At 35.1% G+C, this 14,683-nt stretch overlaps 1 protein-coding gene across 1 annotated transcript; it reads left to right on the top strand.

The window, feature by feature from the left end:
- The first annotated feature begins 1,647 nt into the window (after window positions 1–1,647).
- Window positions 1,648–14,262, top strand: LOC123608994 (protein LEG1 homolog). Its single transcript, XM_045499512.1, has 6 exons — window positions 1,648–1,978; window positions 6,204–6,290; window positions 7,500–7,684; window positions 8,609–8,709; window positions 10,366–10,604; window positions 13,913–14,262. The coding sequence occupies exons 1-6, from the start codon at window positions 1,678–1,680 to the stop codon at window positions 14,011–14,013; spliced, it is 1,014 nt and encodes a 337-aa protein (XP_045355468.1). The 5' UTR covers window positions 1,648–1,677; the 3' UTR covers window positions 14,014–14,262.
- Window positions 14,263–14,683: the final 421 nt, after the last annotated feature.

Below are 14,683 nucleotides of genomic sequence, written 5' to 3'. Positions count from 1 at the left end.
ATCAAGGGATCCAATTGCTCTTCCGGGACACTGTGTTGCTTCCTACCTGAGAGTTAGGGAAGCAGAGAGTGGCAGGTTGGTTAGACTAGAGGTGATGGCTGGAGCTGTTGGAGATTTTTTTCCTCGTTGGTGCTTCATTTGTGTCTTTCTCAGTGCCTAGAAAGTGCTCTGGCTCAGATGCTCTTTATTTCTACTCCCTCACATGGTACAGTGGTTTCTACTCTAGAGTCATAGCTTTACCACCTCTACTCAGCATCCCTTTTTCATATGGGACTGAGAAAGTTGGTGATTTGGGTCCCTGTATCCAAGAGAGCTTTGAAGAGTTCAATCTCTCCCTGCCTTGGGAGTTCTTCAGCATATGTAGGGCCTTCCATTCTATTAGGGATAGGGAGACTTTGGCCTCACCTCTAATCCTTGGAGCAGCTGATTTCAGGGCAAAGAGGAAGCCTGCGATTGGTGGCATGCAAAGAATGTGTCTCCAAACCAGTAAGAAGACATATTACCCTCAAGGTGGAGCAGAATAACACACGTATAGTTTTCAGCTCACTTAAAGCGCCCCATCAGCTTTTTGAGCTACTTAACCTGTTTCCTTATCTGGAAAGAAAGTGTAACCAAAACAAAAACAACAGCAATAACAACAAACTTAGCACACAGGTCTGTGCAACCAGAAGTGCAGCAGAGTTTCTACATTTTGGGTCGCCTTTGGCCAGTGAATGATAAGAGCAAATGCTTAATTCCATCCCTCAAGGCCAGGGGCTCTTTCATAGGAGTGTTCCTCCTTAGTCCCAAGAAAACATTAAGCACCCACACCCTTAGTGGAAGCAAACTGATAGTCTCTCCTTGTATTCACTTTCCTCCTTTCTTTTTTTTTTTTTTTTCTCCCTCTTTTTCTTTTACTCTGTAACCACAAAGCAACTGCCTGCACACAAGTTTTTGGCTCAGATCCTGGTAGCATGGAATTTGGGTTGATATGTCTGACATACAAGTCTGGACTTGCACTTGAACTAAAATTTCAAAAAAATCTGGTAAAGTCCCAAATATCACTAAAATGTCTTACAAATTCTATCTAAAATTGTTTACTTAACTGTTTACTTATGTGGCTGAAATCCCACTAACTAGAGATAAAATTGGATAAACAGCCGTTCTTTAAAATTGAAATAACTCTAGAGGTGCTTAGGTGGCTCAATCAGTTGAGCAGCTGACTTGATTTCGTGTCAGGTTATGATCCCAGAGTCATGGGATAGAGCTCTGCATTGGGCTCCACAGTGAGCACGAAGCCTGCTTAAGATTCTTTTTCTCTTTTGCCCCTCTCCCCCATCCACACACTCTCTAAAAAATAAAAATTAAAAAAAAAATCAAGTAACTCTGGGAAAGACATACAATTTATTATTATAATTAATATGAGAGACAGACAGAAGATAGAGACAAAAATAAATTTAGGATGAACCCAGTCTTACTAAAAATTCTAGAGACTGATACATAATCAACAATTTTGAGATGATTAACAAGGGAGGTAGCCTACTATCTTTGGTAAGGCATTTGTTTACCTCCACCTTCTCATTACCAAGAAAGGCAGTGGAAGGTGTTGATTAGATGAGGTGCAGAAAAACAATGTAGCTTCCTCCTCCATTTCCCAACAAAGGTCCTGTCATAATCTCAATCTCTGGGCTAAACACCATGGCTTTCGATCTTTCCTGGCCTTATCTAATCGTTGGTTGTATTTTTGCTTCTTTAGCAAGAGCATCCAATATCTCAGATGTATATCCCCCTCTGTGGAAAGAGAGTCCTGGTCAGTTCAGTGACTATAAGATAGAAAATGGAAAGTATATCATTAACTTCTGGCATTATCCTGAGAGATTGGGGACGTACAAAATCCTACTGAACAAGACAGCCAAATATTTTGCAAAATTTTCACCAGAAAATGAACAAAATATTTTATGGGGATTGCCTGTACATCATGGATGGCAATATCAGACAGGTAAGAGTGTCTCTTTTTCATTACAATGACTACATTACAAGGACCTTTGATTTAAGTGTGAATTAATTAGGAAGTAGTACCTTGTACATTTAGCACCATCTTTGTGAAAATTGATTTTTTTCTCTTTCCTTTCTATTCCTTTTCCAGCCATTTGCGTTCTTGCCCAATCTCTATCAAGTATTTATGGAATGTCCCCTACATGCATGGTTTTTGCTAGCCAGAAATGTCCAAAAGAATTGTGTACAATGATGAAATGTTTCTATTTGCACTGTTCTCTATGAGAGCAGCAGCTCTTATATTCTTACATGAAGCTACTAAGCACTTGAAATGGCTAATGCTTCTGAAGAACTGAATTCTTGATTTTGTTTAATTTTAATTAATTTAACTTGAAGAGCTACAAATGGCTAGTGATTACCACACTCACCGAAGCACAGCATATTAGGCTTAGTTCAGTCAATATCAATAACTATTAATTGATGTGCTACTAGGACCAAGCCTAGTTCTAAGCACTGAAGAGTACATCCAACAACAAAACAGCTAAGGTGTATAAGATTAATTTGCATTATCTATAATTCTAAATATGATTAGACTATAGTCATAGAGATCGGAGTGACAAAAGAGAAAAAAACAAAACCTCTGTAGGAAAACCTGAAAATAGCATCTCTAATGAGGAATAAACGTAGATATTTGTTTTGGAACAAAAATATCATAAGCCCCAAGCCATCTTGTTCAATGGGAAGAGCCCTTCACTAGCAACTTCTAGAAAACACTATTGGAAGAAAGGAATCAGTGAGAAGATGGGTGGCATTATAGAAAAGACAGAGAAAGAGACTGCAACGTCTGATCTGTGATGACAGTCTGAATTGGCATCACATCCAAGTTCGTTGGGAGAATCTCCTGACATCCAGTATAATTCCCATTCTTGGGCTGCCCTTGGCATGGAAAAGAAGAATATATGAACTCCTGAGACATGGTTCTGGAGAAGCAAAAACATAAGATCCTCTGTAAACAATAATCAACTCCCCCAAGGGGTGCACACACTTACTCCTACAAAAATTTTCAGCTCTGGGCCCAGTAATGAACAAACAGTAAAGTAAAATATTGGATAAGGTATTTTCAAAATATCATTTTCATTCATGAATACAATACATGGGATTCTACTGTTTTTTAAGGGCTGATTTATGTATTTAATTGAGTTGAATTCTACGATACGACTAGAGAAAACCAAAACAGAATTACAAATTATGAAATAGCCCATAAAAATATTTCACCCACAGTATGCTAAGTCTCAAAGACATGATAAGGACTGTAAGTACAAGAGTAGCTCAGGAAAGACAGTGACAACCATGGGCTGAGAATATCATGGGAAGAAATTAGGACCAAAGAGCTTGATGGAGGCATTGCGAGAATATAACTGCTGGTATACTAATTACAAAGATGGCATTGATAGCAGGTTTTACTGGAAGAAGACTACCACATAGGCAGAAGAACTGGAATGTGAAAGAGTAGTGGGTGGTTTATTTGAGAAGATGAACCAAGGTTAGCTAAAGAGATGTCTTTAAGTCAGACTGGGGAATTTTAATTGGGCTCTTAAGCAATTTGGATTAGTTTAGTAACAAGAGCCTAATGCTTACAAAATACTTGAATACGTTAAATGTTTGCTTCTAGATTGCTTAGCACATGTTTTTTTTAAATATAGTTTTATTAATATGTAATAAACATAGAATAAACAGCATATGTAAGATGTATTTTTTGGTAAGTTTGGTATAGGTATATAGCTTTGAGCCCATCACCACAGATAATGACCATACGTATCATTCCAAAAATGTTCTTTTCCCTTTTGTATTCTCATCTTCAGGAACTTCTCTTTACCCAGTCTCTCCCAGCCTTCCCCATTCCTCCAACTACTCATCCCCCCACTCCCAAACTTCACCAGTAACCACTGATGTGCTTTCCATCATTACAGATTAGATAGAATTATCTAGAATTTTCATATAGACAGTTGGGTGCTCTTTTTTTGGTCTGGTTTATTTCAATTGTCATGATTATTTTGAAATTCATCTGTCTAGTTTCATATGTCAGCATTCATTCATTTTTATTGGTTAGCTGAAATTTTAATCAGAATAATGTTTGAATTGGGGAGAGAATACTGGAAGTCTGAAGGAGGATAAAGAAGTGACGAAGCGACACTTAAATGAAAAAAGGGAAGACTGGCACACACGAGAAATTGACAGTAGATATCATTGCCTTCCCTTGAAGGAGTTACAACATGGTTAAGAAAGAGAGTTAGAAATGATCCAACCATAGAACAAGAAAGAGTCGAATCGTAAGATGTTAGATAAAAGTGAGTGTCGTGAGCTGGAATCATCTGGGAATAGAGTAAGATTTGAAGTGAATCTTGAAAAAATGGTACAATGTTGATGGGCTTTTAAAATAGTAATCCAGGGACAAAGAACTAGAAAGAGCAAAAGGGCAAGAATTAGTGGAATTAGTTTTGTATACATGAGAAAAATAGAGAAAGAGGAAAATGTTGAGAGTATAGGAGATACATAATGTATGCTACAGAAATAAATCTAGTTGGAAAATACAGTTTGCTATATTTTCCAAAATTTTTAATTTGAATAGTAATAAATATAACAAATTTTGTTCTGGAAGAAGTGGGTATGATGAAAAACAATGTTTGGTCAAGATTATGGAGGATGACGTATTTCTTGCCATGGAAAGGCAAGAAAAAAATGTCTTCAGAAGATAAAACATCTGGAAGCAGGCACAGCTTGGCTGTAAAGAAAGTACTGAAGATGTCCAGAAGAGTCCTGAAACTCCTCTGACAAAGAACAGAAGATTCATGATGCAATCTTCCTTGACAATCAAGATTAGGGGTTCAGTCTCAGGTATGCTCTCAGGTATCTCAGTTGGAAGTGACTTGGAATCACCAATAAAGCAGGTTTGTGGAGATTTGGCAAAAATGGAACTGGAGCACAGTTTTGTATATAGAGTAGACGACAAAGAAGTCAGCAACATAAGGAAATCCTCACATTAGCTTCATGGGCAACCATCTTCAGAGACTGAGTGGTCTTAAAAGGACAGAGAGTCTTGGAAGCAGATTTAAAATAACTCCCAACTGAGACAAAACCTAAGAACCAGGAGAGGTATGTTTCACATACTTGAATATTATTCTAGTTCAAAAGAAGATTAACAATTTTGGGAAATTTCCATGAATGAGCAGAACCACTCAAACCTTTCCTTTTGCCCACTGAAAGTTCATCTGGTCAAGAAGAACTAGAGAAAAGAGAAAGTTAGCAGGAGTAAAGAGAATAAGCCAGTGTGAAACTGGTTGAAACAGGGACAGAGACGGGCATTGAGTCAGAGACAGCTTCAGGGATATGCAAGTATATGCAGAAGGTAAAAAATATCAAGTGTGAAAAAAACCAGAAAGGCATGTTTTGAAAGTCGGAGGTAAGAGAGAATGACAAAAAGATAAAAATAGAATAATTGCTAATATTTACAGAAACACATATTCTCTGAGCTGAGCACTTTTTTTAAAGTTTATTTATTTTGAGGGAGAGCACAGCAAGTCAGGGGCAGAGGGAGAAAGAGAGAGAGGGAATCCCAAGCAGGCTCTGCACTGTCAGTACAGAGCCCGACCCGGGGCTTGAACTCATGACTGTGACATCACAATCTGAGCCTAAATCTAGAGTCAGACGCTCAACAGACTGAGCCACCCAGATGCCCCTGAGCTGAGCACTTTTTAAGTCCTTCATTTAAAAACCCCAGACTTCTAGGAGGTAATTATTGTTATTCTAATATATACACGAGAAAATTGAGGCTTGCAGAAGTTACTTACCTAGGGTCAAATAGTCGGTAAGCAATGAAAAAGGATTTGGTTTTCAGCAAATGAGTCCAGATCTTGCTTACTATACAGGAATATTCACACCCTAATATCGAAGATGCAGAGTAGTTAGTAAACGGAAAAAACACAGACTACAGAAGTTAAAAAAAAATAAGGCCTGTGAGAGAAAGTAGATCATTGTAGGGATGTTAAGGAAAAGGAAAAAATATGCATGGGAGATAGGAAGCAGACAGTCATGAAGTGAAGGAAAGACAATGTGATAGGAAAGCTGACACAATTCTTTATTCCTGTAAACATGGTGTGTCTAGTTAGCGTTTGTCTCTACAGCTAGGAAGGGGTCCTGGTAAAACCAACTCTGGATTTTGTCTCTTTTAGGCAGATTAGCTGATCCCACGGAAAGTACGGACTGTGGCCGTAAATCTGGGGATCATCTGTGCATCTCTGTGGACAGTTGGTGGGCTGGTGAGTTCAGTGTGACTGTCAAACCTCAAATAGATGACCTTTCCATAAAAAATCAGTTCAACTTAAGATCCCAATCAGAGAAGCAAAACCAAACCCAGAATCACTGCTTTTATAAAACGAAACAAAACAAAACAAAGTCTGTTTGGCTCAAATGTGGATGTCTTGAAATGGGTTTTGAGATAGATATATTTTTAATTTACTGATTAATTTATTTAATTATAAAAATATCGGGGAGACCAGAAACCTCAAAGTTTGATTGAAACATATAAGGCGGGAGCAAAATTTGTGTTATATTATGAAATAAAATCTTGTTAACAAGGGAAATATCTAGATAGATATTATTGTATTTTAAAGCTATGTCAGATTTTCAGCTTTAGAATAAAAACTTAGAAAAGTTTAGAATTCTGTTACTAATTTTTAAATTTTTCACTTACTGTACCTTGGAATTTAATTAGTATTTTAAATTCCGGTGCAATTATTATCCATGATTTAAAATAATAAATGTATGGGGCACCTGGGTGGCTCAGTCAGTTAAGCGTCCGACTTCAGCTCAGGTCATGATCTCACGGTTTGTGAGTTCGAGCCCCACGTCGAGCTCTGTGCTGACAACTCAGAGACTAGAGCCTGCTTCAGATTCTGTGTCTCCCTCTCTGCTCCTCCCCCACTCTCTCTTTCTGTGTGTGTGTGTGTGTGTGTGTGTGTAAAATAAAATAATAAAATAAAATAATAAATGTACAACATAAATCTATTTTGCTTTATGAGAGCAAGGTTTTTAAGAGAAGCATATTCAAGTTGTATATAACACTAAGGAAAATTCTTTTTTTTTTTTTTGGATGTTTACTTATTTATTTTGAGAGAGAGAGAGAGAGAGAGAGAGAGAGAGAGAATGAGCAGGGGAGGGGCAGAGAAAGAGAGATAATCCAAAGCAGGTTCCCTGCTATCAGACAGAGTCCTATGTGGGGCCTGAACTCATGAACTGTGAGATCATGACCTGAGCCAAAATCAAGAGTTGGATGCTTAACTCACTAAGTCACCCAGGTGTCCCAACATTAAGGGAAATTTCTGATAATAGTCCCAAAGTTCCCAAAATTACTGCTTAAGTTTTACCACATTTCTAGATCTGTGGGTTTACTTTTATGAGAGACTTCTTTACTTCAAAAACAACCTCTTTTATATATTAACAATATTAATAAATGTTTGTTTATACAGATCTTAATTATTATCTCTCTGCAATGCCCTTCCTTGCTGCGGTTGATTCTGGTATAATGGGGATACCATCAGACAAAGTCACCTTTCTGCCACCGCCTAAGGATCAGATGAATTTTTGTTACAATGTTTCTAGCTGTCATTCATCCTTTCCAGAAGCAATGAAAAAGTGGAATGAATTTTACCAGGTTTTGTGTGTGTGTTTGTGTGTGTGTGTGTGTGTGTGTGTGCTTTAATTAATACTTTTCAAGGCTAGCCAGATAATTTTTGAATAGCACTTCATGTAGATTTTTTATGCATTGCACAATGTAGTCCTAAGGAATAAAGTTCCTAATGCGAAAATATTATGGTGACAGCAATATCAGTATGAGTGGATTGCTGCATGCCATCATACCTCAATAGCATCCTCACTGCCAATACGGTATCAAGACTGCCCTATCTACTCTTTTCATACTAAAGTTATATACACACAGGTGAACCCAGAGAAATTATGGCTTAACAGTGCATGAAGTGTCCTAGCTCATCATAGTTTCAGGACAACTGAGCAATAACTGATATACAAATGCAATTGTGGGATAGGTTGTGGTGAATTTGATCAGCTTATTTCAACTCTCTTGATAAGCAAATCACATATGACTTGATTAAAATGAGCATTTGACACTCAGAAGCAAATATTGATGTCCAAAGCAAAGTGTCATGGGTGAAAGAGTAAATGACTAAAGATTGGGTTTCCCTTTAGAAAACTTCTTCATTATATTGCATAAGATTAGCTTTGACACTTTGTGGACAGTTTGTTGCATGGCAAGAAAAAAACAAATGTACAAAATACTAAAGATCTGGTTCCGAACAGTGTAAAATCCTGAACATTTCTGAAACACATGGTTTATTCTTTTTGTATGATTTCAGTATCACTAGTAATTAAAATAACTGATATTGAGCTCTTCGGGAAGTGTTAAGCATTAAATCTTTCTTTCATACCTTAACTCTTAGAAAAAAATGTTCTCCCCTTATTTAGAGTGTTGAAAAATTATATTTGTAAATAGAACTGATTTTCAAGAAGAGAGATTGTTATAATTGCCCACATATCAATAACTTGTTTTTTTCCTGGATAGCACGTAAAGTCACATTCTAGTACCTTTGATGACCTGTTGGAGTACTTATGGGCTGCACATGTTTCATCTTTGGAGATTGCTCGTAAAAACTTTCACAATAGGTAAGAGTGGATCTAGAGTTATTTTGTTTCAATATGGTAATAATTTTTCCATCTTACACTGTCTTTTTCACTGAGGTCTTTGAAGAGCAGAGTTCAGAAACGGGTAGATTTTTAGGCATTTAAGTGAGTTGAGTCATCAGTATAGGAGGGTTATGCAGGTGAGACAGCTGTCATTTGTCATTAGAGAAATGTTTATGCAGGGAGTCCATTCCTTGTTGACTGACTTTTAGAAATGAAGAGATGTCACTTATTGGATACTTGCAAAACCTGTTCACTCAAGGGAGTATTTGTTGATGGATTGAAGTCAGTCTAAAAATGGTTTGGTGTCTACTTGTTACTATGTCTACAGATCATTTGTCTTTTTCAGGACCCACAAACATTTCTGGGAGCCCACAACTATTAATAGAACTGAGAGCATACCCAGGCAAGAACTGAGAGAACCCTAATATCTTGCCTCTGGCTACCTTGAGGCCCTGACCAAATAGGAAGTAAAGCCTTAGCATTGAAGATATACCCCAACACATGCACAGGGCTCCTCAGCAAAGAGTGGAAGATTTATTGGTTCAAGGAACTTAAGGGAACCTTTAACTAATCATTAGCTGACCATGATGCTTATGAGCAGGGACCTCAGTGATGACTCATTACAAAGAACACAGAATGAACAACAGAATCTGTCCATGCAAAACAGTAAACAGCAAAGACCAGAAAACCAAACAACAAAAAACCCTGGTGAGGGTGGGAATCTGATTTTTAGAGTGTCTACTTTATAGTGTGTGAACTGTCCAGTGTTTAAAAAAAAAAAAGAGACAGATGTGCAAACAATCAGGAAAAGTATTGCATGCATGCCCCCTTTCCCTTACACAGAGATAATCAGTCAATAGGAATTGTTCCTCTGGGGTCTCAGAGGACAAAATGTACAAATTTCCAGTTATACATAGTTCATGGGGATGTAATAATATACAGCATAGTCATTATAGTTAATACGTTGCTTATTTGAAAGTTGCTAAGGAGTGGATCTTAATAGTTTTCACCACAAGAAAAAAAATTTGTAACTTTGCATGGTAACAAATGTTAACTAGATTTCCTGTGGTGATCATTTCACAATATACACATATATCAAGTCATTACATTGTATACCTGAAAAACAGAAAGAAAAGTTGGCTTTCTAGGATCATCAGAGAAAGAAAAAAAAAAAAAAAAAAAACCAAGCTCCTTAAAAAGCAAAAAAAAACAAAAAACAAAAAAAACTGTTACTTCATTTTTAGTGGTTACCTGAAATGAACATTGTGTTAAGAGATGTCTAAATTCAGCAGAAATTTTGCTAATTTTCTTTTATTTTTATCTTTATATTTTAAAATAATGAGACTTGGTCACATATCAGAATTTATGTAAGTAATGTAAATGCTTCACGAAAAGGGAAACACATGTGATTAAAAACACATATGTTCTGAGATGGTAATATTCAAATTAAAAATTTTAATAACATCTTTTCAAGTGTTCAAGTGTAGGAGCTAACATCAACATCAAGTTTCTTTACTCTATATTCTAAAAAGTTCAAAAATGTCATTTTGAACACGTTATCTGTTTGAAAATTGAGTTGGCAAAATTCTGGGTAGACTAACTGTAAATGTATACTTTCCCCCACTTCTCTGTTAGATTAAAATACTATTCTAAACAAGAAGCTGATTTTGAAAGAAGCTGGGCTTTATTTGTGGATTATTTAGCTCCACCACTCTTTCCTACAACCTTAATTAGAACATATGAATTCCAGAAGGAGCTGCCAAAACGCATGCTTATGAATGAGGATAGAGCCCCCTTCATCTGTGACTTTAGTGGCTTTCAGAACACAGTCCTGTTTGCTCTAAGTGTTCTCCACAAAGTACATAAGTACACAGGTAAGAGACACAGAGACCTTTTATTTGTAAGTTCTATCCATTGTGTTGATTTCATAGGTAATGAAAGACGATGGAATCATAAATTACTACAACAGACTGTCTAAAGAAGGAAATGTTGACTTTTTAAGATATGTTTCAAAGTTTTAACAATAATCCTTGTGGGTTTGTGAGTGGCTTCATTTAGTGAGTACATATTACTTAACTTACTTAGTTAGGCCCTTAGTTATTTAACACCTTTTCTCCTCTGGGGCCCTTCAACAAAGCAGATCAATATCACCACATGTTACTTTGGCAAGGAGACAATGGAAATCCCTATTTCTTTCTTGGACAAATTTTGCTATTTAATTTTATTTTGTTTTTAAACAAAAAAGATAATAAACATAATAATGACACTTGCTATAACTAAAAAAACCCTGAAATAAATTGTGTTATATGGACTTTCCCCATCCAATACTATGATTATAGACATCAAGGAAAAAATTTGACCCCCCTCCCAAATTCTGGTTTTGAAAGAGGTATATTTCTCCAAAATTTCAAAATCTTAGGTTTACTAAGTAGAAAACACAGATGAAATTACATAAATTTGTAAATGTGAAAATTGCTATGTCATTCAGTTTCCCAAATACTATTTATCCTTGTTCTACTGAGGGGAAAAAAATGTGTGTGTGTGCATGTGCATGTGTTTAATTCAGATTCCCTAAAGAAGAATTCAGAAATAAGATATGACTCAAAATAAAAATGAATGCATTGTATTTTAAAAGTAAAACTTGTTTATGTATTACCAAGGGTAACATTGCTGTTTTAATAAATAAACCTTCAGATTGTAATGGCAAAACTCGAAGGATTCTGTTTATGTCTCACATGATGATTTAAGATGCTCAATTGGTAAGAGGCTTTCTTCCATGGTAATTAAGAGATCTAGGATCTTTCCAACTTTGGCTCCATCAATATTCATTTCTTCATCACTGTATCCTCCCTATAAAGTAATTCAAAGGAATTAAGGGCTTAAGGGGGCTCCTCTTTGAAAAGCCTACTAGAAGTGACAAACTTAACTATATCTCACATACCTTTGGTAAGAATAGTCATACAGCTCAACTAGATGAGGGGTAGGAGGGACTTGGAAAAATTAACTCTTGTCTGAACCCCACTGTTAGGAGAATCATAAAATGTATTGATTACCACACTGTCAGATATGGAAAGTACAATCTAGTCTTAGATGATATAAACAAACTCTATTGGCCTAGTATACAGAGGGACTGAATAGATAGAATTGATTACATTTAAAGATTGTATACAACAGATTTTTAGATTTTTGTAAGTTCCAGTTGTATTAAAATTAGCTTGGATTTGTTAAGGAATTTTGAATTTACTCTATAGGCTACAATAAAAAGGAAAAAAAAGACAAATTGGAATGTAGTTAAACTAGTTATCATGTTTCCTGTATACTAATTGCATGCATCCACTCATACTCAGAATTCAAAAATTGTGCTTAAAGCCTTGGCAGATATTTTTAACTAATATGAGTTATAGAAAAAAATAGGATACCATTACTAAATACTTTTCTCCATTTCTTAATAATACTTCATTTTTATGGCTATAATTTCTTTTATACTTATTTTAAAAATATATTCAATATATGCCTCTTGTTAAAAATTATTAAAATTAAAAGTTATTAAATACACATAAAACTTACCTTCTATCCATCCTCTTTCCTTAATTCCTTACCTTAATTCCTTGTCTGATATATATTTTTTAACTTTTGGTCCTATTCCTACAAAAAATATTTGTATGAACTAGTGACTATAAATAAATAAATAAATAAATAAATAAATAAAAATAATTAATGGATGGAACTGGACAGTGTTATGCTAAGTGAAACAAGTCATACAGAGAAAGACAGATACCATACATTTTCACTGTTATGTGGATCCTGAGATATTTAACAGAAGATCATGGGGGGAGGGGAAGGAAAAAAAAAAAAAAAAAGGTTAGAGAGGGAGGGAGCCAAAACATAAGAGACTCTTAAAAACTGAGAACAAACTGCGGGTTGATGGGGGTGGGTGATGTGTATTGAGGAGGGCACCTGTTGGGATGAGCACTGGGTGTTGTATCGAAACCAATTTGACAATAAATTTCATATATTGAAAAAATAAATAAATTCCAGTTAGTTAACATACAATGTTGTATTGGTGTCATGTGTAAAATGTAGTGATTCAATACCTCCATGCAACACCTGGTGCTCATTATGACAGGTGCACTCCTTAGTCCTCATCACCTATTTCACCCATTCCCCCACCCACCTCCCCTTTGGTAACCATCAGTTTGTTCTCTATCGGTAAGAGTCTGTTTCTTCATAAGAGACTCCTAAAAACTGAGAATGAACTGAGGGTTGATGGGGGGTGGGAGGGAGGGGAGGGTGGGTGATGGGTATTGAGGAGGGCACCTGTTGGGATGAGCACTGGGTGTTGTATGGAAACCAATTTGACAATAAATTTCATACATTGAAAAAAAATAATAAAAAATAAAGTTGATTAAATTGATTTTTTTTGGAAAAAAAAGAAACTAATTTGACAATAAATTTCATATTTAAAAAATAAATAAATAAAAATAAATAAATAAATAAATAAGTCAATAATTCGACTAAAAACTGTGCTGTTTGCTTAAAAGAGGTTATATGTATGGCACAGTTCTGTCCTATTAATTTCTCACTAGCCATATACACTTGAGAAATTAGCAAGTCAGCAAATATTGACACATTATTCTGTAAGTAATATATAACTTTTCATTGAATGGATTTATATTCTTTTTAGTTTTAGGTAATGTAAAAGCAGCATTGAGTGTATACTATTATTAGCTTAATTTGTTGGGATAGTGACAGATTAAATTACTAGAAATGAATTCATGAATCAGGTATTGCCAAGTGGCAATTAAAAAGTATAGTATAGATTACATTCTTGTCAAAACAAAAACAGAAACAACACAAATTGTTTTTTAGAGTTCATGTTTCTGCATAGGCACTGAAAATGAATATTAGCAAACTTACTAATTTTCAAGAGTCTGATTTTTTATGGATTTTCATTTCTTTAATCGTTGCTGTATCCATTGTTCTCTTTAGTTACTTATGTATCTTAGATGTTTGAATATGAGGGCATAACATAATTTTAAAAAGCAAAATATTGTTTTATTAAAAAATGCATATGAAAACATGCTACTTTCATGCTAATTGAATTTTGTTTTAGATAATTTCAACATTTGGGATTAAAATTAAATTTTACCTAAAACTCCTAAATATCTTTACTATTTTCTAGGTACATTATCTTTTGTTTTATGGAAAACTTTAATGAAGTCAACAGTTGCAAGGAAACTGTTTCTAGAGATTTTGGAATTCGTCCTTCATTCTTTCAACTAAATGCTTCTGGAAATGTGTATAAAATAAAAATCCAAGATGATAATTTCTCGAGGAACAGTATTCTCAAGATTAGTCCTTGCATGTTTGCATAATTTTGTCATTGTCTATATCTTAAAGTTTGAGTTAATATATTGCCATTAATTTGCTTAATTTAAATTAGTATCAATAATGAAAATGTTTACTTTTTAATGTAGATTCAGTTGAATAACTGACAAATGCTGATAAATTAATAAAGTTCATAAAACCTGATTAGAATTTTGGATTTTATTCAATCCAAATTAATTTTATGAAATTTGGAGGAATATATTTTTATCATCAATAGTCAAGAGGCAGAAGATTTACAATAAAATTTGGATGATGACTATGGATTTCTAAAACATTTAAAAATGAACTGTTAGTTTAGGATGTATCATTTGATCCATCGTGTCTTTGAAGTTCTCTGAAAGTTAGAAAAATTATGTTCTGAATATCTCTTTCTTTCTTTCTTTCTTTCTTTCTTTCTTTCTTTCTTTCTTTTTGTTTTTTTAGCTCATACTTATTATGGAGTACATCAGGGTCACAGGGGGCAAAATTTCTTTCCTTTAAGAAGAGACAATGTGCATGACAGGAAGGCAGTCCTCCCTCCTGCTTGCCCCCTTGGTGACTTTCCTTCCATAGCTTGTATGAAGTT

This window comes from Leopardus geoffroyi, chromosome B2 (genome assembly GCF_018350155.1).
Source record: "Leopardus geoffroyi isolate Oge1 chromosome B2, O.geoffroyi_Oge1_pat1.0, whole genome shotgun sequence".
NCBI lineage: Eukaryota > Metazoa > Chordata > Mammalia > Carnivora > Felidae > Leopardus > Leopardus geoffroyi.
This window is presented reverse-complemented; position numbering and strand designations above follow the sequence as displayed.